At 36.9% G+C, this 27,939-nt stretch overlaps 2 protein-coding genes across 2 annotated transcripts; one reads left to right on the top strand and one right to left on the bottom strand.

Annotated features, from left to right (window-relative positions):
• Window positions 1-86: 86 nt before the first annotated feature.
• Window positions 87-12,449, bottom strand: LOC124641546 (zinc finger protein 567-like). The gene is made up of 12 exons (XM_047179646.1): window positions 12,053-12,449; window positions 11,594-11,725; window positions 7,396-8,157; window positions 7,039-7,166; window positions 6,631-6,705; window positions 5,938-6,073; window positions 4,870-4,982; window positions 4,429-4,498; window positions 3,094-3,219; window positions 2,512-2,622; window positions 1,670-1,785; window positions 87-246 (listed from the first exon to the last, which is right to left on the bottom strand). The coding sequence occupies exons 1-12, from the start codon at window positions 12,158-12,160 to the stop codon at window positions 147-149; spliced, it is 1,977 nt and encodes a 658-aa protein (XP_047035602.1). The 5' UTR covers window positions 12,161-12,449; the 3' UTR covers window positions 87-146.
• Window positions 12,450-12,728: 279 nt separating this feature from the next.
• On the top strand, window positions 12,729-27,873 carry LOC124641527 (zinc finger protein 726-like). The gene is made up of 14 exons (XM_047179622.1): window positions 12,729-12,955; window positions 13,872-14,003; window positions 14,257-14,859; window positions 15,327-15,454; window positions 15,634-15,708; window positions 17,732-17,864; window positions 21,549-21,670; window positions 22,071-22,125; window positions 22,474-22,496; window positions 22,606-22,699; window positions 24,976-25,098; window positions 25,842-25,952; window positions 26,471-26,586; window positions 27,139-27,873. The coding sequence occupies exons 1-14, from the start codon at window positions 12,848-12,850 to the stop codon at window positions 27,320-27,322; spliced, it is 2,007 nt and encodes a 668-aa protein (XP_047035578.1). The 5' UTR covers window positions 12,729-12,847; the 3' UTR covers window positions 27,323-27,873.
• The last annotated feature ends 66 nt before the right edge of the window (window positions 27,874-27,939 follow it).

The following is a 27,939-nucleotide window of genomic DNA, read 5'->3' as shown; positions in this document are numbered from 1 at the left end:
AGATTTTTTTTCATTTTATCGAAAATATATTTTCTCCTTTTAGGCATTCTGCAGGAAATATGTAGGTGATGAAATTAAACCATAGCTGAGGTGATTAATTTATACTGAACCTATATTATTTTGGTTACAAAATCACACTAATCACACTACACATTCAAATGATAGCCTTTTAAAATGACTTCATCAGAATCATCATTGGCTCTAAACTCATCTTGATCTTTGGCAGCTGTGTTTTTTCTTCTGTTTCTGAAATAAAATAAAAATCATTATGCATAATTGCATACCATGAAATTCAGAATCAGTTTTTGAATAGAAAGTCATAGTATCAAGATTATTTACTTTTAGTTCAGTGCCTACTTTTTTGACGTGATAACGTCTTTAAAATCGTTTTAGTCGGGTGACATGTTCAGAAACTTGTGTCACACCAAAACCTCACGAGCGCGATCGCAGGTATAACGAGAGAGAGACGGACCGATCTCCCGTCTCATCTCGAGCGCTGCCAGTCATTCCGTGAAACTTGTCACACGGAATCCTCACGAGCGGAGGCTGGCATAGCGTTCGAGTGAGTGGACCGATCTTCCGTCTCTCTCACTCTAGCGGCATACAAACGAATGGAGATTTTCTCGTGCGGATAAATGTATAAAAGTATGTTTGTATGAATGTATGTATGAAGAAAAATGTATATCATAGTCGAATAAGTAAACTTGTCATTTTACACCTGAAATTTATCATCAAAAGTGTGAATAAAACGATAGATGTAATTTAAAATTTGAAAAAATTGTTATCTTCATTAATTCGTTACTTCCCAAAAACTTATATCACCAATAAGACGTTATCAGTTATCACGTAAACATCTCGATCGTAAACCTACTTTACAAACAACCAATTTTTTTTAACGACGTCAAAAATCATGCAATGACCCCTCCCGCTGTGGGTTACGCGCGGTGAGGGAGTGTCAGACTTACTGACTAAACACCGTCGTGTTCCGTCGCAGGCCGCGTATGTACCAGCGCCGCGGTAATGAGCGCGAACCCGCAGCCCCGGAGTTAAGCGCCTACTCAAATAGAGTATAGTAAAAAAATGTCTATCAGCTTTCCAGGTATAACTGGACGTAGTTATGCAGAAACGTTCCAACCCACAAGTCACCCGAAATCGAGTTATTGTGATTGAACAGCCTAAAATTTAGCATATGGTTATCTAAACTCAATATAATTCAACAATAAAACCTCTAGTACCTTTACTAGTTAGAATAAAAAGGAATACAACTGAAACGCGTAAATGCTTATATCTCAAATTAAACTTTAATTTGAGATATAAGCATTTACGCGTACAGTGGGTTGGAACGTTTCTGCATAACTACGTCCAACTAACCTAGCTTACTTAGCTACGGGATTGTTCGAAAGAGTTACCGCGGCCGGCTCTAGTACATAAAGGGCTCAAAGGAACATGGTGGGTTTTAGTCAGTAAACCTGACACTCCCTCACGCTGCACCCACAGCGGGAGAGGTCATTTGATGATTTTGCAAATTGCTGGGGAGTTTGTTGGGCCACTTCTTCCCATCAAAAACACATAGGAATTGGGTGTTTTGGGGACTGTCTTTTGTAATTTTTGACGTTCGTAAAGTGCTGTTTTGCAAGTTTGAATAAATGTTTTTTGATTTATAACGTACCTCTTAGGATAGGGCTCCTTGAGATGGAAGGTGCGGTAGTGCAGCTTCATGCTGTTGCTCTGTGTGAAGCGCTTGTCGCATAACGTGCATCCGTAAGGTTTCTCTCCCGTGTGCGTCTGAAATAGGAGCCTTATGTTATGTATTGAATCAGATTATATCGGGTGTGTCGTTCATAATCACATTAAATGAAATGCGTTAATATACTGGTTAATATATGTCGATTAACACAAAGATAAAAGAAAAATACCTAAAAGTAAAAAAATGATTTTTTCAAACAAAGTAAATGGAATAAAAATGTGCAAAAATTAGAACACCATATAAAAGTCAGTTATTACAAACAACTGAAATTCTCCCTTGAAAACTGACAGCTGTCAACTGATCAAAACATACGATACTCCTAACTTTATCTCTGCTTTACACATGATGTTGTAAATTATAAAAAAAACGAAAAATGACTCCTGTGGTTAAACCACTGAATGGATTAGGTTATTTTTTTTTTACAATTCGCCATAGAATATCATAAAGTATATGCGATATGATTTAATGTGATTGTGAACGACACACCCGATATACCAATCTAATAAAGAGAACATTTTTTTGTTTGTTTTTGTGTACTATAAAAGCTCCGAAGCTACTTGCACTGATTTGAAAGTCTTTCACTGTTGGAATTTCAATGTTCTTTCACTATTCCCACGAAACATGGGCTATATTTTAAGTGAAAACAGTGAGTTAGAAAATGATAATGTCAGTTTGTTTGTTTCGCTATCAGGAACGTTAGGCTGTCAGGAACTTTATCAGTAACTATTGAAACAGTATTTTTCGTAATTAGTCCATTGAGTTACCAGTTGATGTCGTTGCATGCTCGCTTTCATGGTGAACTCCATGCCGCACGTTGGACACGGGTATTTTATCTCCCGCGTGTGAGTGTTCAAATGACTCGCCACGCCAGACGCCTGCAAAAATATAAAAAAAAAATGTTGTACTCATTTAGTTAAGCAAATTGAAGTAACAAATATATTTTTCAAACATTTCTTATAGACTTTACTTTTTACACTTACACTGTTCAAGTTATGAACATCATAAACAAACTTAAGTTACTACACAAGAAAAAAACACAGATGAAAATTAAGTATTATCTTAGTACGAGAAATAGTTTCCATGCACGGAGTAATAAAGGATGAGCGAAGATGCCATATTGCAAGCATGACAGACGCCTTCTTAATACTTGCGGAGGGCATGAAGAAAACGATGGTTTGTATTATCAAAAATCTAAGATTACTTAAAGATCCCCAACGCCTCGTTATTTTACTTCTAACTGATCGTTTTGTTGACCTAGAAGGTGTTAGACCTCCTTGCATAATGGCTGTTCATCTTTCCTTATTCCGTGGCTGGAATAAATAGGTATTTGAATGTATTAAACTCACGGTTATAGAAATTCCGCAGATTTCACAGATTCGTCTCTCATTTTCCTGGGGCGGCCGTGGCTGATGCTTGTGTTCCGACTTACAGTGCCTCTTGTACGCATTTACAGACGGGAACGTTTTGTTGCACTGATAGGTAAGAAAGTTGGTTATTTAAGGTTGTATTTTATATTAGATAATAATAATAATGTTATCTACATCTAACATGTATTATAAATATGAAGAGTTTTTCTCAGGAGCTACTGGGGCCCGATTCTCCTAAATTAATAATGTCAAAATTGAATAGAAATCGAATCGCAATATGATCGCAATAACAGTTTTAACCCTATCGGGCATTCTGCTACTAATATAAGACCAATCGTATTCCAACGACATTCGATTGGTTTGCGATTGGTCTGCTATTTTGATTTTGGTCTATACGGTAGTTTGCTCTACAATCATATTGCAATCGTAAATCATTTGTAGACAAAATAATTCATTATTGAATGACAGAAAAGGATAAAAACGTTTATTTCCAAGAAAAAATAGCGGAATGCCACATACGCTTCAATCGTAATTGAATCGTGATTGGATCGCAGTCGAATGTGAATCGTATGTCGCTTAAGTAAAATTAGGAGAATCGGTCCCCTGGTCCGATTTGCTAAAATTATTTCAGTGTTTATCTAGGAAGGCTATTGGCTACTTTTTATCCCGGTTCGTGGTTCCCACGGGATGCGGGTGATACCGCTGACAGAAGCTAGTATTTGCAATAAAATAATGTATATTATAAGCTAACCAGGATAATCTTATGGTAAAACCTTCAAGTCAGTTATGAGTCGGCACGAATCTTGAGCTCTGACCTACATCTGCGCAGAAGTGATTTATTATCAAAGAACCGATCCCGAGTGACGGCTATGACGCGATGCACTGCGGGCCAATCACTGCTTTAGCCCGCCCCCGCGCCTCACTTCATACCTCAAAAGGGACCCAATAAATTACTTCTGCGCAGGTGAAGGTCAGAGCTCAAGATTCGTGCCGATAACTATACTACAGGCATGGTGTTGCAACAACATTTTTGACGATTTGACAACCGAAAATGGTTCGGGTATCTTAAAGTTATATGGTACAACCTAGGGTGCGTCTACACGATACATGTAGCTGGAGCAAGTTAACATGCGCAAGTGACGAGAGGAAGCGGGTGGGTATTTTGCTTTGGTACATGCGCGAGTCGCTGGACCCGCACGTTTGTAAAATGCATGTAACCTGCGCATGTGCCTCAACGTGCGCAAGCTACATGCACGGTGTAGATGCACCCTTACATAAGAATAACTACATACATAGATAAAGTGCAAAACTTACTGAACTACAAGTGGTCGGCTGGTTCCTCCGAATATATTTTCTCCGCCCCTTTATATGACCTTGAAGCCTCCTAAAAATAACATCTTTTATATACTAATATTATAGACAAAGATTTGATTGTTTGTCTTACATGAATAAGCTTCGAAACTACTTGACCGATTTGAAAAATATTGGTGAAACCTCGGGGACACAGGCTAGTCCTACTAATATACATTGGAAGTAGGTTCCTACTAATAAGTATTATAAATGTGAAAGTTTGTGAGAATGTATGGATCTGTGTTTATTGTTCTTTCACGTAAAAACTGCTGGACCGATTTGGTTGAAATTTGGTGTGCAGATAGGTAGTACCCTGGATTAACACATAGGCACACTTTTCCTCAACACACCACGCGGGTGAACCCGCTGGCCGAAGCTAGAGTAACAAATTGTGTTGTAACTTACTCGAATTCTTCAGCATGTTTGGCGGAGTGGAATTTATGTTGATCGTATGCCGTTTTCGTCTCAAACTTGATGTCACATTTTTCGCAGTACGTATTCTTATCTTCTACAGGATCCTACAGATTTAAGAAAACTTTTTATTAGTCTTAATATATTTTAATGGATAGAAAACTGTGATATAGATATTTGAAATGGAAATGAAATAGAAAAAAACATCATCATCCTCCGAGCCTTTTCCCAATCCTGTTGGGGTCGGCTTCCAGTCTAACCGGATAAAAAAAAAAAAAAATAGAAATAGAAGTAGAAAAAAACGAAGGACCAATTATAGCTCCTTGGGGAATACCTTTAAAAACCAAGATTATTATTATTTTTTTTATAAGAAAGACAGATATAGTTACTGGGGAGTTTGTTGTACCACTTCTTTTTCTCAGTAATAACACAAGAAGTGGTTGAAGGTGAGCGTTTCAGGGGCTGTCACATATAACTCTGGCGTTAATTAAAAAAGTGCTGTTTTTCAGCGTACTTTGAATAAACGATTTTTGATTTTGATCTAGTAGAGGGAAATGAATATATTTTTCAATATTAAAAGCCCGTTTATCGAGCACGACTGTAGAACATACCAATGCCAATTTTATTAATAACTAGCCGTTCTCCGCGGTTTTACCCGCGCCCGGTGTATTTTTTGCCGCCCTGGTACATGGTGAGCAGTAGGTAACCTTGGTATTGGTATACTCATATAAGTTATGCTATCCTGGTACATGGTGAGCAGCTGCATCGAAATTTCGTTATTGGTATACTTTACTAAGGTGAATTATGCTGTCCTAGTACTTTACTTTTGTGGTTCTGTGGCATTCCGTAAGTTGGTTTTTGTCTAATCACTCCCGTCCCGGGAATCTTACTCGCAATTATTTTTTTCCTTATTTGCTCACCGTTTAGACCTACCCTGGACTACGACAAACATTTTAAAACTAAAATCAGCTCAATCGGCCCAGCCGTTCTCGAGTTTTCGCGAGACTAACGAACAGCAATTCATTTATATATCTATTATATAGATAATTTAAGCATACTTACAATAACAGTATCACGGTGTTTAAAATTCTTGTGCTTCTTAAGGCCGTGTTCGCTCAAGAAGGAGTCTCCGCATACACTGCACACATGCTCACTCCGGTGAAAAGTGCGCAAGTGTGTGTAATACGTTGACGAATGGCTGTCAGACAAATACACAGTTGTATCTATAGACTATCAACACATACTTATCTATACTAGTATTATAAAGCTGAAGGGTTTGATTGTTTGAACGCGCTAATCTCAGGAACTACTGGTCCGATTTAAATAATTATTACAGTGCCCATTTATCGAGGAAGGCTATAGGCTTTTATCCGGGTTCGTGCAGAAGTTCCCACGGGATGCGGGTGAAACCGCTTGCTGAAGCTAGTTCTGCGTAATATTATAAAAGCTGAAGTTTGGGAGGATGTACATAGGTATGTTTGTTACTCTTTCTTACACGCAAAACTAGAGGATGGATTTTGAGGAAACTTGGTAGCCATACCTTGCCTTGCCTTGGTATATACCAGCCGTTTTCTCGCGGTTTCACCCGAGTCTCATTTGTACTACCTACTGTCCGTATCAGGATAAAATATTGCCTACACTAGTCGGGGATAGTCTGGCTTTCCAACAGAGAAAGGTTTTTCAAATCGGCACTAGTTTTTGAGCCTTTAGGGTAAAAACAAAAAAGTATTGTGTTTAGTGGTTAAAGATACTTACTGAAATTGTTCTCCGCAAAACTTACAGGTTCTTACAACGCCATTATGATATTGGTCGTGAAATACAGCTGTGCCGCTGTAAGTGAAAACATATTTTTAATATTAATCAGTTAAAAGACTTTTAGAAGGAGGCTCTCTGGAGACTTTTACAGACTTTTTACAGATGAATTATGATTTTTTATCCGGTCAAGGCAGTAACGTCGTGAAGTGAGTCGACGGGGCTGCGGGATTGTTCAAATAGTTACCGCGGCCCAGGTACGTTTAAAGGGCTTCAGAAGGAACATGATGAGTTTTGGTCTGAGACTCACTCACGCTGCACTCACAGAGGGAGGGGTTATTTGATGATTGCCCAAAAAAAAGTGGCTTGGACTGGAAAAGCTTGGGCTAGACAAATGACGATGATGCTTACAATAAAGGACATAAGACACCACAACGGAGGCATTTATACTTATGGTAATGACTCGCTATATGTATAGTTAGCATACATTTTCTTTTGAAACGCATCTTGCAGAAACGGCATTCGATTGGTCCAAGAGACTGGAACAAAGACACATATTATGGTAAAGGTTATTAACTTTAACCGACTTAAAAAAAGAGGTTCTCAGTTTGGCCCGTATGTTGTAGTATGTATGTTTAAGTAAAATTATTACACGTTTGATGTGCTTTTGAGTTTTGATTCAGCCAAATGTAAGATAGCCGAGTACAAACATACCTTCGTGTACGTTAGACTGAGAAACTCCTTAAAAAAACCTGAAAAAAAGCGTACCTCACAATGTCTTATTTGATGTCTTTTAATCGTATCTTCTTTTGAAAAGCCTTTTAAACAGAGAGTGCATTTGAAAGCTGCCTTCAAATACTTGGGATCTTGTGCTCTATCCTTAAAGTACTGTAATGCCTCTTCTTCATTTAGAACTATCTTCAACCAATGCTTTGGATCTAGAATCTGGTAAGATTTTACTTCGAAACTTTTTGGCTTTTTTCCTTTTACTTTATTTCTTTTTACTTCTTGTTTTTCACTATCATTATTTGATGATTGTTTAGTCAATTTAATGTTTTCATTGGCATTTGTTTTTGAGCTGGTCATTTGTTCTTCATTACAATTTGTAGCAACATTGGATGTTGGATTAAGATCATCAACATCAGTAGTTCTGTCATCATCATCGTCATTATTTGCCACTTCTGGTATGAATATATCTTTATCAACTGTGTATATTATATTAGGAATAATTTTCTCTTCTATATTCATCTTTTTATCTTGAATGGAGTCTGTATTTGTAATGTTATTCTCAATTATTTCACTTTTTACTTCAACAAGATTTACATCATCTAAAGAGTTATCAATATCCATAGATATTATATCAACTTCTGGTATTTTCAAATGGCTTAATTCTTCACTACTGTCAGATTCAAACATAGTTTTGCTTTTCACAATACATGTCCTAACTCTTTTGTTAACTTTTACTAAATCTATGGTTGATTGAAATGTTTTGTTTTGGCTGGTAATTTGTGATATTTTTGTTAAGTTTAACTGGAAGAATAAAAGCAGGTGTGTTTCAAACATTTATATTTAATTGGAAAATAATACAACTGTAATAAAAATGGAACTAAGGATGATGCGATGAGTATACAAGGCTAGTACATAAGTCCCTAAGGTCTGTACATATGGAATACATAAGGAAGTATGTAATGAAGTACATAAGGAAGTATGTAATGGAGTACATAAGGAAGTATATAATGGAGTACATAAGGAAGTATTTAATGGAGTATATAAGGCAAGTACATAAGTGTCTAAGCTCTGTACATAATGGAATACATAAGGAAGTATGTAATGGAGTACATAAGGCAAGTACATAAGTGTCTAAGCTCTGTACATAATGGAATACATAAGGAAGTATGTAATGGAGTACATAAGGCAAGTATATAAGTATATAAGGTCTGTACATAATGGAATACATAAGAGAGTATGTAATGGAGTACATAAGGCAAGTATATAAGTATATAAGGTCTGTACATAATGGAATACATAAGAGAGTATGTAATGGAGTACATAAGGAAGTACATAAGTATATAAGGTCTGTACATAATGGAATACATAAGGAAGTATGTAATGGAGTACATAAGGCAAGTACATAAGTATCTAAGGGCTGTACATAATGGAATACATAAGGAAGTATGTAATGGAGTACATAAGGCAAGTATATAAGTATATAAGGTCTGTACATAATGGAGTACATAAGGAAGTATGTAATGGAGTACATAAGGCAAGTACATAAGTGTCTAAGGTCTGTACATAATGGAATACATAAGGAAGTATGTAATGGAGAACATAAGGCAAGTATATAAGTATATAAGGCCTGTACATAATGGAGTACATAAGGCAAGTACATAAGTATATAAGGTCTGTACATAATGGAGTACATAAGGAAGTATGTAATGGAGTACATAAGGCAAGTATATAAGTATATAAGGTCTGTACATAATGGAATACATAAGAGAGTATGTAATGGAGTACATAAGGAAGTACATAAGTACATAATGGAATACATAAGGAAGTATGTAATGGAGTACATAAGGCAAGTACATAAGTATATAAGGTCTGTACATAATGGAATACATAAGGAAGTATGTAATGGAGTACATAAGGAAGTATGTAATGGAGTACATAAGAAAGTATGTAATGGAATACATAAGGAAGCACACTCCTGGCTTTAAAGGAGATCATTCAAGTCTCGAACATTTTGTACCCAAAAATGAAAGTGCCGGCCAGAGTAAAAAAGTAATCGATTCTTGTAGAGAATAATCCCCTGAAGATTTATTACTATTACAAGAATCGTCTACAGTTAACCTCCAGGCTGCTATTTGACTTTGAAAATACAAAAAAATCCAAAAATGTTTGTAGCATTACATTACGTCCCCAAACTGGAGAAGGCAGCCGCTGCCTTGAAACGACTCCTGCCTAACCTGGGAAGTCATCACAACCCCCCCCGCTGTGGGTTAGCAGCGTGGGGGAAATCAAACTCTTACTGACTAAAGCCCATCATGTGCCTTCTTAAACCCTTCTTATCCCGCAACAATCCCGCAGCCCCGGCAAGCCATGGCCTTGGTGGGCCCCACTGGGGCCCACTGGGGCCCACTAGGGGTTGCTGACGCCGGAGTAAAAATATCGTAGATTCTTGTCGATGATAATGTCTGTTCGGTTTAACCCACCTATATCAGTCCCATTGTCATCTTCGAACTATAGGCAGAATACATATATGTTGCGAGCGAGCAAGGATTTTAACAAATTGTGTAAAGAGTACTCTTTTGACCCATTCAATACCAGGAGTGCTGTGGTTCGTAGGCAACTAAATCACGATTTTTTCAAAATTTAACCTTGTATTATGTAACTATAATTTTAATACCTCATAGACCAGCTGATTACCTAGCTTTAAGCGTGTTATTCCATTATTATCCGTGAAAACCTATAATTGGCTTTCTGTTTCTATATATGTTTACAACATTGTCTTGTATAGCCGTTGGTTTTCCAATAAGTAAATAAAATAAAAAAATAATAAAAAAATAATGCTCTGATGATATTTTACTTTTATAAAGAACATCTAATAGGGAGTAGAAGACAACTATTACATAGCATAGAGAACAGGAGAAGAAAAAAGATAGGACACCTTATAAGTCGCGACGATTTTATAAAAAAACATCGTGGAAGGGAAAGTCAAAGGAAAGAGGGGAAGGGGTCGTCCAAGGTACAGCTACATGAAGCAAATTAAAGAGAAGGTGAATGTTGTGACGTATAAGGAAGTTCAGGAGTTGGCGCTAGATAGGCGTAAATGGAAGGAGCTGCACCGACAAGAGCTGGGCTCTTAAATTGAAGAAGAAGAAGGAACGTCTACGGTTAACCCCCAGACTGCTATTTGAGTTTAAAGTATGAGTACCGTGAATAAAAAATCTATACTTGAATGTTGCGGAAAATAACGTCCACAGTATTTTTTAACTGACCGAACGTCTACGATACCCCTCCTGCTATACCTAAGTGCCTCTAACTGATTTAAACCCATCATGTTCCTTCTGACCATTTACCAGGGTCGCGGTAACTCTTTACGTTCTACGTTCCTCCGCCTCCGTTGAGACAACAGGCCCGTGTCGGCGGCGAGCGTTGTTCCAAGCCCTCCACAGAGAGTCATCAAACCCTACTGGGGCCCACCAGGGCCAAAACCTACCAAGGGATTGCTCGAAAAAGTTACCGTGGCCCTGGTATCCTGGTACATGGTCAGAGGGAACATGCTGGGTATAAATCAGTAAGTCTCATTGGTGTAGCAGTGGGGGGGCAGCTGTACGTGGACGTTTTTTCCCATAACATTCAAGTATAGATTTTTTATTCACGGTTCTCACACTTTGAACTCAAATAGCAGTCTGGGGGTTAACCGAAGACGTTCCTTATAATAGTAAAATATCATAAGAGCATTATCCTCAACGAGAATCTACGATATTTTTACTCTGGCGTCAGCAACCCCCAGTGGGCCCCAGGGGGGGCCCACCAGGTCCAAGGCTTGCCGGGGCTGCGAGATTGTTCGCGCGAGTTACAGCGGCCCTGGTACATAAGAAGGGCTTGAGAAGGCACATGATGGGTTTTAGTCAGTAAGAGTTTGACTTTCCCTCACGCTGTCTACCCACAACGGGAGGGGGGGGGGTAATTTGATGACTTCCCAGGTTAGGCAGGAGTCGTTTGAAGGCAGCCCCTGCCTTCTCCAGTTTGGGGACGTAATGTATTGCTCCAAACGTTGTTGGATTTTTTATATTTTCAAAGTCAAATAGCAGCCTGGGGGTTAACTGTAGACGATTCTTGTAATAGTAAAAAATCTTCAGGGCATTATTCTCTACAAGAATCTACTTTTTTGTTCCTCTGGCCGGCACTTTCAGTTTTGGGTACGAAATGAATGATGTCCTTTAATATTAATTTTCTCACTTACATTTCCACTGCACAGCAGTTCGTTAAGTGCCATCTCACCCGTGTAGCATTTCTCTTTGAACTTGTGTATTTTGTGCAGCATTGAGGCACACAAGTAGCAGAAGTGATGTGGAAGACTATCTTCAGCATTTATCTATAGTATAAGAAATAAATATCTTCTTTTTCTGTACTAATATTATAATAAAAAAAATGTATTTTTGTTTGCTTGTAATGGAGAAACTTAAAAAAATTCTTTCACCATTAGATAGCTACATTATCTACGGGTTACACAGGCTATATTTTATCCAGGTTCGGACAGTAGTTCCCACGGGACGCAGATGAAACAGCAGGAAAACGGTTAGTATTTTTTATTTTAGTAGGTTCTTTTAGAAAATAGAGGATTGTCCAAGGATTTTAAATGCCGATAGAAACACAAGACTTGGACAAGGATTGGTTAGATACAGCATAATATAATACTTACCTTTTTAGACATAACTTCTTCATAATACTGCTTCAGAAAATAACTATCATAACTATACATTTTGACGCCTTTGCACAGACATATTCGACAAACCTTCAGACTAAGCATGTTGGCTATTAATATTTAACTTATTATATCTAATCAATACATTATTCTGCTTAATAATTTGTATTAAAACAACAACAAAAATAAGCCTCGGTTAAACAACATTGACAGCTGTAATAATCTGGATTTGACAGAACTTTTTTTGCTGGTGTTAGCTTAGCTCCTTAGCATCTTGTTAGCTCTATCAAGAATTTTGGAAAGGGTATTTTACTAGATCCTTCCAACATTAGCGTGAAATCTCACTTCGTAACTAAATTTGTACATTTTATAAAAATGATAACTATTGTAGTGAATAATAAACAAAACGAAATGAAAAATCTTTTCATCCTTCCCTATCTCCTGAGATACAGGCCTAGTTCCTGGGTAACCATACCTATAACTATAGTTATAGTTCAGGGGATAGGGTGTAACGTTTGTGGCATATGAACCACTATAATATAATGTGAAATTGTGTTACTATACTATCATATTACTTGTATCCTTGTGGTGAGAAATAAAATGTTTATTTATTTATGTTTATTTATTTATGTTTTCTGTAGCCTGTGGACTTGCTTGACTTTGACAGGTAAACAAATATGGCGTTGAATTCGATTCGATACGGTTCTGTTGGGGATTTGTGCTTCTTGTGTATTTCTAGTGTTTATTATAATAATTTAATGTAAATTAATCTACAAATATATGTTGTAAAATATGTCAGACCTCAAAGTGTGCAGAATATGTCTTCGAACGGAAGCAAAGATGTATCATTTCAATTTGTATCAACTAAAATTTTATTACGAAGAAGTCATGGCTTTACAGGCAAGTTATTTAAATAATTTATTACAAAACTGCTATGCAACTTATGCATTTAATATTAATTGCAACATATTCTGGTTTACCTCCTTCGTGAGTGCATATTACGTTACCGAAATGTTTTCTGGCTATCAATAGAAATATATAGAAACAAAGTTTTTTTTCTAGGTGCCCCTAAATATTATTATTGACTTGAATCCTGTGACTTATTGAAATAAATACATTTGCTTGAGGGTCAATCCCCACTGAAAGAGCAGCCGCCGGCAGCGGCCGTAAATGCAAGTGATTGAGCGCGAGCGCGGCGGGCCGCGCGGCGCCGCGCTGGGCCGCGCCGCGCCGCGCTCTTACATTGTCCGTGCTCTTACGGCCGCTGCCGGCCGCTGCTCTTTCAGTGGGAATTGACCCTAAGTTTTGTGCACATAAAACATATTCTATGGTAATCATCTACAATGTAGCACAGGTGTGAATTATTATTAAAACAAGTTCTATTATTTTAAGACTTCATCCTTATATCGATAAGTATAAACAAAACAAACAAACAAAACAAAGTAGTCGAGTAAGTATAAACATAAACTCAGTGTAATGTAAGGCTCAAAAACAACTGAATCGATTTGAAAAATTATGTCACTGTTTTAAAAATCACCATCTTTAAGTAACATGGGATATATATTTTATCCCAATATTGTTTGTTCTGTAAGAAAACAGAAAGGACTTGCCAGCACAACAAATAAAAAAATACACATTCAAAATGTATTCGCATAACTTATACATACTAAATGGTCTACGCATGATGTAGATTCCTATAAGCGAGGAAACACATTGCATGGTTGTGTTTGTAATTTTTTTTGTATGAAGTTGTGTTTTTCTTGTTGGAATTCCTAATAAAATTATACCTACTCTTATTTCATTTGTCATTAAACAGTTGAATGACCAAGATGGCCTGCCTCAGTACTTCTGCTACGAGTGTGCCACAATACTGCACAAGTTCCACAAGTTTAAAGAGAAATGCTTCAACGGGCAGAAGGTTTTAAGAGAACTCAGTTGGAGAGGAGCGGTGAGTATAGTTTATTTGAAACTTTAAAAAAATAGTTTAAAACTTTTAGTCAAGGTAGTTATTGCAAAACTCAGTGGTGATCTGCAACAAATAAATTATTGAGAACTATCTACTTACTATAATCACCAGAATAAAAACAATTGGTTTACAAGCAAATTAAGATATTGAAGAATAAACATCAGACTACATATTGGAAATCAATAAAACCTTTTAAATCTATATATAGCTCAAAATACACCTTTCACAATTTTAGATCTCTTATGAATCAATTTACAAAGTAGACAGAGAAAAAACAATGCTCATATCACCGGTAACAGTAGCCACCTTCACCGACAGAATAAAAACATACATAACAAAAGACAACACAGAATCTGACGAAATCTTCGAACCGGAAAAGAAAGTAGAAAAGATAGAAAATATAGAATTAGATTACTTTAGCGAAACATCTATGACAGGAGATCAGGAACCTATCCTAGATTTTGACGAAGTAAAGATAATTCAAGATATCGAAGATGCGTTTGACGAAGAGAATATTAAACTTGATGAAGATAAAGATATGGAATCTTTTAGTCCTTCTGCGGTTTACGTGGACGGTGAAAAAGGTATAATGAAGATAAAATGTGAAGAAATTAAAGAGAAGAAGACTGCTGGTAGAGAGAGATGGTACAGTAGGAATGTATTGAACAACGGTAATTGGAAGAAGTTTACGTTAAGCGAGGAAGAAGCTTTGAAGAATTTTAGAGCGAGAGCACAGGATAAGAAGTATTTGAATGCTGCCTATAAGTGTACTGATTGTTTTAAAGGTTTCTCGAAAAAGGATATGCTGGATAGACATACGCAGTTGAGGCATATAAAGGTTAGTAATAAAAAATGAATGATACTTATTACATGAAAGTCTTTTTAGTTCTTTCCTGCTTTATACTTAATGACTGCAGACTAGGTACTTTGTGTGAGGATCTGATTGCAATTTCTTATAAGTTAGATCTACTGGGTCAGAAGCTAAAAATATGCCTTCAGTGCCTTGAAATGTGAATGAATCTAAATCATTAACTAGAAGCAGCTTCAAATCATTACTATTACCTCGAATTGGCCTCAAAAATTTTAATGTAAGTCTTAAGTTTTAGGTCAAAGCATTTTTAATGATAGAGAGAAAGGTTCAAGTTGATTCCTAAAGTTGAATTGCCATAGCACATCTACCTACATCTTCTTTGAACGCTCCACTACCTCATTTACGCATTGCTTGTGTGCATAAATGCGGTTATGGGAATATTATTTCAGCTTGAACAAACTATACCAATGTTTTTTTATAAACTTTGCCAACAGGAGCTGGGTCCATATGAGTGTCGTTTCTGCCGCATGCGGTATAAACTCAACTGTTATTTAAGCAAACACATGCGGCAACACTATACCAAGTATGAGTGTTTAAGGTGCCATCTAGTCTGCCCTTTAGAGTGAGTATTTATAAATTCCTAACACAAATTGGATACTTATCAATTTTATACTAATAAATCATTGATGTAAATAGAAAAGACATTAAATAATAAAAAAAAACACTACTAAAAACCTTCTCCTATATCTGATTTCTCTTATGTTGAAAACCGCATGAAAATTGGTTCATCTTCTTTTCCAGAAATTCAGCCCTTGTTCACGACGAGTACCACAGTGGAATTACAAGGAAATGTGATTATTGTGATGAAGAATTTAAGTGAGTGAACATACCTAATATGAAGGGCACAGGGGAAAATCATGCAATGTCACTAAAACAATGAACTGAGAAATTGTTAAATTAACATTTTGACATTGCTTGTTATTGCACTGTATTAATATTTTTGAACGAAGATTACTCTGTGACTATTCATGTTATTGAAAAGTATGTTTTGGTGTTTCGTTCTACCACACTTGTACTATAGAATGGCATTGCCAGTACAAAAAAAAATAAAAATGTGACATTGCATGATTTTCCCCTGTGCTCTTCATATTAATTTGTAGTGTAATATTAATTTTTGGCTTATGTTTAACTGATCACCAGATATAGTAACAAATAGCAGACAAATATAGTAAATGATCACCAAAATGAAACTCGCATTTTAATGTAAAACTATAACCAAAGTTTTAACACTTTGCTATCCTATTTAAGTGAAATTACTCCAAAATAAATCATGCGTAAGCCAAAAATAGTAAATGATCACCAAAATTAGACCACCATTTTAAAGTAAGATTATAACCAAAGTTTTTAAATTCTGCTATCCTATTTAAGCAAAATGAGTCCAAATAAATCATTGTTATCCCAAAAGTAGTAAATGATCACCAAAAGTAGTAAATGATCATCAAAATTATACCAGCTTTTTAATATAAAATGATAATCAAAGTTTTTACATCTTGCTATCTTGTTTAAGTAAACTGACTCCAAAAAAATAAGTTCGGCCTGATACAATAAATTTTATAACATTATGGGGACCCTTTTCCTGCACTAGGGTGGAAAATTGTCTATTGCATGCCTCTAAACAGTGCGATCCCACAGTGCCTAAAGACAAAAGTCTTCAATCAGTGCGTCCTACCTGTCATGACTTACGGAGCCGAAACGTGGACACTGTCGGTACGGCTGGTTCACAAGTTTAAAGTCGCTCAGCGGGCTATGGAAAGGGCTATGCTCGGCATTTCTCTGAGGGATCGCATCAGAAATGAGGTAATCCGTCAGAGAACCAAGGTCATCGACATAGCCCACCGAATCAGCAAGCTGAAGTGGCAGTGGGCTGGCCATATTAGCCGAAGAACCGATAACCGTTGGGGTAAACGAGTTCTAGAGTGGAGGCCACGCCTCGGCAAACGTAGTGTAGGACGTCCTCAGGCACGGTGGAGTGATGACTTGCGCAAGACGGCTGGCAGGAGCTGGATGCGAGAAGCTGAAAATCGATCTCAGTGGCGTGCACTTGGAGAGGCCTATGTCCAGCAGTGGACTGCGATAGGCTGATGATGAAACAGTGCGATAAGAGTGTGTTTTCGAGGGAGTGTATTGAGAAACACATTCTTCTTCTTCTTTCTCCTGCCCTGTTCCCAATTTTACTTGGGGTCGGCGCAATATGTCATTTTCTTCCATTTTCCCCTGTCACTCGTCATACTGACACTCACGCATGCATTGCAAGCCGGACACATAACTTAATATGGCATCATAATACTTTATTTGGTAATAAGCCTACATTTTATGGCAATCACAGTGACTTATTTAGGCAAAAATAATACATTAATTTGGTCGTCAAGAGTTGGTGATCATTTACTAAATTTGGTGGTCGAATACAATTTAAAGTGAAGTCGTGACTAAAATAGGTGGTACTATTACATTTTTAGACTTTATTTTTCTGGTGTTCAGTAGATATTTCTGGTTACAAAACTAAGGGTATCAAAGCATTTTATGGTGGTCATTATATTTGTTCCCTTAATTTTTTATTTCAGTGCCACATTAAATCTGTGATTATTTTCTAATACTATTGTAGATAATCTTTCTATGATTGTAGAACCTTTGAATACCAAATGAATTAATAATAAATTACCTACCTAATTTCCGACTTGAATATAAATATGAAGAAATATGAAATAAATTAAACAACAGATTTTGAATATTTTTTTAACATCCAGTGATGAACATGGGCGTCTTCCTTCCATGATTATCCAATACATAAATGCTTAATATATAAAATCACTATTAAATAAATATTTTCTATTATCCTTAGACACTCGTCAACATACTACACACACTTACGCACACACAGAAGTGCGCACGTGTGCACGTTGTGCGGCGCCTCGTTCGTCAGCGCTGCCGGCCTGCACCAGCACAAGAGGGTTAAACATATCATTGTAGATATGGTAAGTTAAAGCTTTGAATATTTATACTACTACTACTACATTTACTACTATGGTCTGATAAAACATCCACAAAAGATGACCAAAGCTAGTTTATTTATATTTAATTATTTTTTTACGGGAACAAATATAATGACCACCATAAAATGCTTTGATACCCTTAGTTTTGTAACCAGAAATATCTACTGAACACCAGAAAAATAAAGTCTAAAAATGTTTTAGTACCAGCTATTTTAGTCACGACTTCACTTTAAATTGTATTCGACCACCAAAGGACAATGCCGGATTTTGTATGGACCCTGTCCCCACCCACCAACAGACTTGAAACTAGTGTCATCGGAAGCGCATCCTTCGATAGATCATGATTATGGAAACGATTTACTCCAAATGTATGGGGTTTTGGAAACACACGACACTTTACTATCCTTAATAATCAATTAACTTCAAGTTTGTTAACCAATTACTCGGAGTTGCGTGGACCGATTTTGATTATTTTTATTTTAATGCAAAGAACGTGTCTCAACGTTAGTCCGATATAATTTTCAACGGGATCTTTGATGCAACTTTTGAGTTATCACCGGTTAGAATGATATTTGGTTTAATGATTTTGTATGGACCTTTACTGACTCCAACAGAGTTGAACCTAGTGTCATCAGAAGCGCCTTATCTGATAGATATTTTTATACTACGACGGCATACTCCAAATGTTTGGGGTTTAAGATATATTCGACATTTTAGTATCCACGATTAACGTAACGTTAGGTTAGGTTAGTAGGTGTATAAAGCAATTACTCAAGACTAAGCCGATTCTTATTATCATTTTTTGTTGGACAGAAACTAGCTACCTCAAGTGTGTCCCATTAAAGTTTCATCCAGAACTGACTAATAATTTTTTGAGCATACGAGAAAAACTGTGGTAAACCTAACCCTGTTTGATACTTAGTTAATAGTTTAGTTACGACCAAAACTTACTTACTGAAATAAATAAATATAATATTTTAAAACAAACCCATATTTTATATGAACTCAGAAATGTATAAATCCAAAAAAAAAATCATAGAACTTTTCTCTTGAGTAAAAATCATAAATATTGACATTCATTATTTAACGTTACATCTAAAAAAGAACACATGTTTAAGGAATAGCTGAATGGTTAAGCGGCCCAAGTTAAGCTACCCAACTGACAATCGCCCTCTTAAAACATTGATATTAGGTGGCATCCTGTTGGGCTGGAAGCTAACTCCAATATAACTAATAATGGCCGCGACTCTGTCAGTTGAGTTTTATGCCGTAGCGTTTCGAAAATAAAAGTCCATTATGCGTAAAATGACAATTGTATAACAATAAGAAGCATCAGATAATTTTTAGTCATCAATCTGCAGGCCAACAAGTTTATTTTATACCGGTTGAGTTTAACAGAATGATTTAAGAAATCAAAAGTCAAAGAAACAAACTCAAAAACTGCTGGTCAGTTCTCGATTCAAGTCGTATAACACCACACATCCTTGAAGTAATCTCTCGTTATGTAAAAAAAAAAATCAACATTGTCTACTCAAATCTAGGTAGTCGGTGAAAAACCCGAAGGGATTCGATTATGTATGCCGTATGGAATTAAATGTCTTATAGTTCGTAATACCCATACATTCGGAGTAAGTCACCATAGTAAGAAATGATCTATCAAATGGAGCGCTTCTGATGACACCAGGTTCAACTCTGTTGGAGGTGATGAAGGTGTCCTTACGACATCCTACATTGCTTCTTCAAATCGATTATTTTAACTGATGATAACTCAAAAACTGCTTCAAAGATCTTGATGAAAATAAAATCGGACTAGCTTTGAGATAGTTTGTCTACATAAAATAAATATATTTCAAAATCGGTCCACGCAACTCCGAGCAATTGGTTAACAAACTTGAAGTAAATTGATTATTAAGGATAATAAAATGTCGTATATTTCCAAAACCCCATACATTTGGAGGAAATCGTTATGATAATCATGATCTATCAAAGGAGGCGCTTCCGATGACACTAGTTTCAAGACTGTTGGTGGTGGTGAAGGTGTCCTTACGACATCCTACATTGCCTCTTCAAACCGATTATTTTAACTGATGATAACTCAAAAACTGCTTAAAAAATCTTGATGAAAATAAAATCGGACTAGCTTTGAGATAGTTTCCCTACATTAAAAAAAAATAGATTTTAAATCGGTCCACGCAACTCCGAGTAATTGGTTAACAAACTTGAAGTTAATTGATTATTAAGGATACTAAATTGTTTTATAGTTCCTAAACCCCATACTTTTGGAATGTGTCTCCATAATAAGAAATGATCTATTAAATGAGGCGCATCCAATGACACTACTTTCAAGTCTGTTGGTGGGTGGGGACGTTTTTAGGCATTGTCCTTTAGTAAATGATCACCAACTCTTGACGACCAAATTAATGTATTATTTTTGCCTAAATAAGTCACTGTGATTGTCATAAAATGTAGGCTTATTACCAAATAAAGTATTATGATGCCATATTAAATTATGTGACCGGCTTGCAATGCATGCGTGAGTGTCAGTATGACGAGTGACAGGGGAAAATGGAAGAAAGTGACATATTGCGCCGACCCCAAGTAAAATTGGGAACAGGGCAGGAGAAAGAAGAAGAAGAATGTGTTTCTCAATACACTCCCTCGAAAACACACTCTTATCGCACTGTTTAGAGGCATGCAATAGACAATTTTCCACCCTAGTGCAGGAAAAGGGTCCCCATAATGTTATTACCTTTATTGTATCAGGCCGAACTTATTTTTTTGGAGTCAGTTTACTTAAACAGGATAGCAAGATGTAAAAACTTTGATTATCATTTTATATTAAAACGCTGGTATAATTTTGATGATCATTTACTACTTTTGGTGATCATTTACTACTTTTGGGATAACAATGATTTATTTGAACTCATTTTGCTTAAATAGGATAGCAGAATTTAAAAACTTTGGTTATAATCTTACTTTAAAATGGTGGTCTAATTTTGGTGATCATTTACTATTTTTGGCTGACGCATGATTTATTTTGGAGTAATTTCACTTAAATAGGATAGCAAAGTGTTAAAACTTTGGTTATAGTTTTACATTAAAATGCGAGTTTCATTTTGGTGATCATTTACTATTTTTGTCTGCTATTTGTTACTAAATCTGGTGATCGGTTAAACATAAGCCTTTTTTTACATAGCAAAAAATCATTTAATCTTTGTTTTGTAAGCCAAGTGCCCGACAAACGTATTTGTTTTGTGTCTGGTAGCAAAATATAAGTATAGGCTCTCGTATTATTAAGTTAATAAAAACATATAATAGGTAAGTATACTAACTTCTGCCAGCAGTTTCAACGGTGTCTCAAGATAATTACAACCTGCAATCAGAGAAAAAGCCATTTATTGAGACAGGCTACAGGCTTCTTTTAAGAGTTTCGTACCCCAAGGGGAAAATGGTACCTTCCATCTGTCTGTTCTTTCTTTACTGCTATAACAACAAAGAAAATCAATATTTCACTGGGTTCCCATATAACTAACGTAATTTTTTCTTTGCTCGGTTTATAAATAATGGTACGGAACCTTTCATGCACGAATTGGACTGGCAGTCCTTTTTTTTTAAACTAGGATGACATCTATAAGTAATTTTATTTATTGAAGATGTTTTCTCCAGGACAGTCCTGATGATGATGAAGAAGTGAACACCTACTGCCAACGATGTGACATCACGTTTGAGACGCGAAAGGCGTACGAGGAACATTTGTTCCATTCTGCACTACATAGAGAGACTGACAGGTGAATTTATTGCTATGACTATAGAGTTCATCATCTCCCGAGCCTTTTCTCAACTATGTTGGGGTCGGCTTCCAGTCTAACCGGATGCAGCTAAGTACCAGTGTTTTACACCAAGCGACTGCTTATCTGACCTCCTCAACCCAGTTACCCGGGCAACCCAATACCTTTTGGTAAGACTGGTTGTCAGACTTACTGGCTTCTGACTACCCGTAACGTCTGCCAAGGATGTTCAATGACAGCCGGGAGCTACTGTTTAACGTGCCATCCGAAACACAGTAATTGGTGTCCAAGATACACTTAGAAAGTACATATAAAGGTTCTTTGCCCTCTAGGCCACCACGACTCATGATGTAAATAGTGTGTAAGAAAGTATGATGTAACTTTAAAACTATGTTTTCAGTGACTACAAACATGAAAATAATAAAAAGGTACTAGGAAAGAAGGAACAAGCGAAGGTTAGTGACTTGGTTTTTATTATAACTGATTTCACCTGCATTCCGAGGGAACCTCTTCCCACAACTGATAAAAAGTGTCTTTTCTCAGGCTGTAGACGAGATAGTCTTTACTACAATTACCGTCAGTTGCACAAAGCTCCATTAAAGTTAAAGCTTCATTAAATCTATTGCTGTCACTTTTATCTTGTTGACAAAGAAAGAGTCAGCAATAGATTTAAAGAAGCTTTACGGTTAATCTATGATAATTTTCGAGCTAGGATGATAATAATTTCATTTTCGCGTTTCGTAAAAATCTCTCTGCAGTACATACATTTTTAGTTTATCGCCAAATTATGTTTTTTTTTTCAGATCACAAAGCGGTTAAAAAAACGGTAAGTTTTTCAATTAACGAAAAATCTGTGAAAACTGATTATTACTTTAACATAAGCAGAAAAATAATCATGAAATCAGTCAGTAAAGGTTCCTAATTTGTTTGCGCAGGGGTACTGTCGAAGATTTATTCAAGGTTGAAAAGAATATTAAAAGAAAGAAGAAATATAGAAGAGATCAAAAGAAACCCACCACATGTCATCAGGTAAGTTAACAATTGAGCCCTTTTCAACATTTTCAAGCACAATTTTAAACTCATCTTTTGAATTCATTCTTATTGGCTGTATACCCCTTTTAATCTCTACGAACAACCTTCCCCTATTTTAATAAACATGGACTCAAAGTCAAACCATTTTATTTCATTCAGGCCTTAACAAGCACTTATGAATTTCTAAAATATGAATGTTGTCTTGTCCTGTCTACCTTGTCGAAGGTTTTTGAGAGACTTGTGCATAGCGAAGTGTATCCTGTTTTCCATAACGCTATTATACAGCAACAACATGGTTTCGTTAAGAAGCGGTCAACAGTAACGAATTTGTTGGTGTTCTCTAGTGACCTATTTGATAAAATGGATAATCGTATACAGGTTGATGCAGTGTACACGGACTTTCAGAAGGCTTTCGACAAGGTGGATCATGAATTACTATTAAACCGGATCGCCTTTAATGGTATTCGTGGCAACTTGTTACGATGGTTTATTTCCTACATCACTAATCGCTGTCAACGGGTTGTAATTAATGGTTATCGTTCTGACGTTATTCAGGTTACCTCGGGTGTCCCCCAGGGCTCTATTCTCGGTCCTCTTTTATTCATCCTCTTTATAAACGACATTGGTAACTGCTTTCGAAATTCGAAATTTTTATTATATGCAGACGACCTTAAAATATACAGGCCTATTCAAAGCATACAGGACTGTTTCCTACTGCAAGAAGACTTGGACAGACTGACAGACTACTGTTATTCAAGTAAGCTTCTTCTAAGCATTCCCAAGTGCAACTTTATAAATTTTACCAAGAATAAAAACATTATTAGATTTGCGTACTCTTTATGTGATACCCCGCTGAATAAAGTAAATTCAGTACGTGACTTGGGCGTATTACTTGATTGTAACCTCTGTTTGGATTTACATATTGAACAAATAGTAAATAAAGCATATAAGATGTATGGATTTATAATGAGATCCACTTATGACTTTAAACGGACCTCGTCGTTCCTCTGTCTATATAAATCATTAGTCCGCTCTCAGCTTGAATACGCTTGAATACGCCGTTCCCATCTGGAACCCGTACTATAAGAAATACATTGATTTAATAGAAAACGTACAGCGCAGATTTCTTCGTGCAATGCATTTTAGATGTCACAGAACGTACTTGTCGTATGATCAGCTGCTTAGCAGGTACAAACTCTTAACGCTCAGCTCCAGACGCAAACAACTAGAAGCAATGGCCCTATATAATATTGTTAATGGCAACTTTGACTGTATCGACCTCAATAATGTACTCTGTTATGCCGTCCCTAGGACTGTTCACGGAAGGCAGGTGCGAGTGGGTACGCTATTTGCAATAGGTACCTGCCGAACTAATACTGGCCAACGTTCACCAATCCGACGAATGGCAGCATCTTATAATAAGGAATTTCAACACTTGGACATATTTACGTGCTCCATGAGTTTGTTTCGAAGCCATTTGTATGAGACACTTTTGCGCTCTTAGATATGTGATTTTATATTATTACTGTATTATCATCTTTTCTATTTTACTTGTTATTCTAACTGTCATACACGAATAGCTATCCCCTAGCATTTTTGAAATGGATTCAATAATGGTAATCTGTGAACAGCGCTGTGGGCTACATTATTATTTAAGTTAATATGTTATTATTTTGTAATATCACATAGTGTAGCTGTTTGTTGTTCCTTTTTTGAATAAAATAAAAATAAAATAAAATGTTTGATTCTAGTTGCCAATTCCAAAAGTAGCTTCCTATGGAGAAGAACGTGCAAGAAAATCCATGGTTCTCCATGGTCACTCCATTTACTGTTATTCTAAGTTTAAACGTTAAAAAATGTACTTTTAATGCGTGTTTGTCAACGCCCCCTAGAGAAAATTGCATACATTTAGTAGTGTCCTTGTGCACGCTCAACACAACGCCCTGCTGGTGAATTTGCAGCCTGTTTATACCTATGCTTGTAACTTCTTCACGCTCATACAGATAAACTATTTTTAATGATGATGTACTTCATATTATTGATACACCCGTGTATCGGAGAGCACGTTAATGTCGGTCCTGCTTGTGATCTGTCTCCGGTGGTGGCGAATTGTCGTCCCATCGCAAGCAGAGAGTGAAGGAATGTGAGTGCCCTGTGTCCAAGCTAATGCTTATGCACTATAATATGTCCTGGGCAGTTGGCTGATCTCCTTACATGAGAACAGCCGTCTTGGCCGATTATCGGCTAGGATATAATATTATAATTTGTTTCAGTGTGGCAAACACTTCGACACCCAAGCGGCTTGCTGGAAGCATCACCTGTCGGAACACCCGCGGACTTCGTTCTACGCGCCCAACCAGAGGTACATCTGTGAGATCTGCGGCTCCTCGCTAGCTGTAAGTATATCATCTGGCTAGCCATTTCCCAAGTGGGACCGAGTTCCTGTAAAACAGGATGGAACTGAGTACCAGTATGCCTCATGGAGTGACTGTCTACCTGACCTCCTCAACCCAGTTATCGGGATAGCCCTTGGTAAGACTGGTTGTCAGTCTTTCTGGTTTCTGACTACACCACTGCCAGAGATGTTGAAATGACGGCCAAAACCCTCTAATTGATGACTAGACAGTCACCTGTCCATGGACCGAAGGCTGCAAGCGTTGCTTAACTTTATGATAGAGCCGTGGCTTTTACTTAGACTCGAGCTCTTCTGCCAATATTATTCATCATCATCATCATCTCAGCCATAGGACCGTCCACTACTGAACATAGGCCTCCCCCTTAGATCTCCACAGATACCTGTTGGAGGCGACCTGCATCCAGCGTCTTCCGGCGACCTTTATAAGGTCGTCTGTCCACTTTGTTGGTGGACGTCCTCCACTTTTCGACTAAAGCCAATGTTATCTATACTAATATTATAAAGCTGAAGAGTTTGTTTGTTTGTTTGAACGCGCTAATCTCAGGAACTACTGGTCCGATTTGTTTCAGTGTTAAAATTTCTTTCAGTGTTAGATAGCCCATTTATCGAGGAAGGCTATAGGCTACTTTTTATCCCGGTACGGGAAGTAGTTCCCACGGGATGCGGGTGAAACTGCTGGCAGAAGCTAGTTAAACTAATAAAATTTAATTTTCCTTGTTACAGCCGGGCAGTATAAAAACGCACAAGAACATGCACACCCGTGAGAAACTACATACTTGTGATACTTGCGGCAAACAGTTCTACGCCATCGTTGGACTACGGCGACATCTATTGGTAAGCTATATTGTATTGTATATGCTAAGGGTGATTCGTATCATTCGCGCCCGAGTGGTCGACGTGTCAACATCTCCTCAAGATGCCCAGTGGAGGGGAGAAAAACGTGTCGACTATCCTCCATTAAGGGGCGATTTATACTAGCGCAGAGTCGAAGCGCATCGAAGCGTCTATCCAAAACTGAACATAACAAATTCAACCTTAACTCCACGGCGTAACGCACACATTACTTCGGAGATTTAAAAAAGACGCGCGTATTCGTCGGAATTCGCTTCTCGCGCCCAGTAGCGAAGCAACGCGTCAACTGGCAAGTGATTCAATAGCTCTGATGTTGATGCCCCATTGATGTTGATGACTACACGTGAGAGTGCGCGATTCGTGTGGCTTCGCTTTAGTTGTAAAAAATTTGACGCTTCGACTCTGCGCTAGTATAAATCGACCCTAGCTGTCTCGTGAAAATTAATGATACATATTTTTTTTCTAAAGTTTTATAAAGAAAGATTTAAATGCTCTTTCAGACGCACACAGGAGAGAAGCCGTACGCGTGTTCGTTATGCGACAAGCGCTTCACACAGAGCAACAGCATGAAGCTGCACTACCGCACCTTCCATCTCAAGGAGCCCTATCCTAAGAGGTACGTTATACACACATTTATATAATTTTACATTATACTATTAGATAATTCGCTTATGTGAGAATTTAGCTAATAATAATTAGTAATTTATCGTTAAATCTCGTATAATATCTCACGAATGGTAACTCATAAGAAAAAATCAAAGGACCATTTTTTAGAGAATTTTAAGATCTACAATTTTGGTCTAAAGTATTTTTTGATAAAACTTACCGTTTTCTAAAAAAAAACATCAAATTTGAGGTTTGACCCTGAATAACTTTTGAAGCACAGATGGGATCCATGGGGACTATTAAAACATTATTTGTAATGGTAAACCCAAGCTCTACACCAATATTTGGCTTTCCAGGAATATTTGTTATTGACCGGCCTATATAAAGTATCTTTTAAAATTGTAGTACATTTACACTGAGTTATTACTGAGTTACAGTGCACTTGGAGAGGCCTATGTCCAGCAGTGGACTGCGATAGGCTGATGATGATGATGATGATGATGATGATACACTGAGTTACCGTCTTGTACAACATTCTTATACAAGTTTTTTCTCCTTTCAGAAACCGCCGAAAAAACAAAGACGAGCCCAAAACAGCTGATGCAGAGGATTCTAACAGCGATGAGGAAACAGACAGCAGTCTCCCCGACATGGAGCCCGAGCTGCCCGAGCCGGGAGTCAAACCCGTGCACAACGCGGTGCTCGACAAACCGGATGAGAATATGCACTATTTGACGCTCACTTAATTTTGTAGGGTAGGCAGAGTTTTCGGAGTAAAAATCGGGTTTTTTTGAATTTGGGTTGGACTGCTAGTCATTTAGGAGTTTGTAGTAATATAGGAAGAATACGTGAAATAAATTGTGTCAAATGATGAATAAGTAAAGATTCGTTGATAAAAATGTGGTTGTCACTTCTACTATGTACTAAAAATTTTGAATTCAAGAATGATATAATGAACACACATTTACATGATTTATTATTGTGATTTTATTTATAGAGCTGTAGTAGTAAATCCAACTGTATCTTTTTCTTTCCATCTCCCATTTAAATATGTAATTGTGAAACGGGTCATATTTTTATTAAACTTTCAATATCTTTTATCACACTTCCATTCACGATAACTCTGCCTACATTCTGCATAAAAAAAAAATTAGTGTTAATTTATGTTTATATTATAAAATATTCCACATTTACCAGTCAATGCCAGTGTGTGATTATCTTCGTATGCGTTGTAGAACGTTTGCTTTATTTTATTGTCATTAATCTATTGATGTGACTATTACATTTTAAGAAATCATTTTGTGGTTTTATTTTTAATCTATTCTTTCTTGAGGCTTTACCGTCGTCCCCGAACAACATAATA

The sequence above is a fragment of the Helicoverpa zea genome, chromosome 22 (genome assembly GCF_022581195.2).
Source record: "Helicoverpa zea isolate HzStark_Cry1AcR chromosome 22, ilHelZeax1.1, whole genome shotgun sequence".
NCBI classification, from domain to species: Eukaryota; Metazoa; Arthropoda; class Insecta; order Lepidoptera; family Noctuidae; genus Helicoverpa; species Helicoverpa zea.
The sequence above is the reverse complement of the archived record's forward strand: the minus strand, read 5'-3'. Positions and strand labels throughout refer to the sequence as shown.

Coding starts and splice junctions, on each gene's coding strand:
- LOC124641546 (XM_047179646.1), bottom strand. CDS start 12,160: ATGCTTAGTCTGAAGGTTTGTCGAATATGTCTGTGCAAAGGCGTCAAA. Junction 4,983..5,937: donor AACACCGTGATACTGTTATT/GTAAGTATGCTT, acceptor TTAAATCTGTAG/GATCCTGTAGAAGATAAGAA. Junction 2,623..3,093: donor TCTGCGGAATTTCTATAACC/GTGAGTTTAATA, acceptor ATATTTTTGCAG/GCGTCTGGCGTGGCGAGTCA.
- LOC124641527 (XM_047179622.1), top strand. CDS start 12,848: ATGTCAGACCTCAAAGTGTGCAGAATATGTCTTCGAACGGAAGCAAAG. Junction 14,860..15,326: donor CGCAGTTGAGGCATATAAAG/GTTAGTAATAAA, acceptor CTTTGCCAACAG/GAGCTGGGTCCATATGAGTG. Junction 26,587..27,138: donor AAGGAGCCCTATCCTAAGAG/GTACGTTATACA, acceptor TTCTCCTTTCAG/AAACCGCCGAAAAAACAAAG.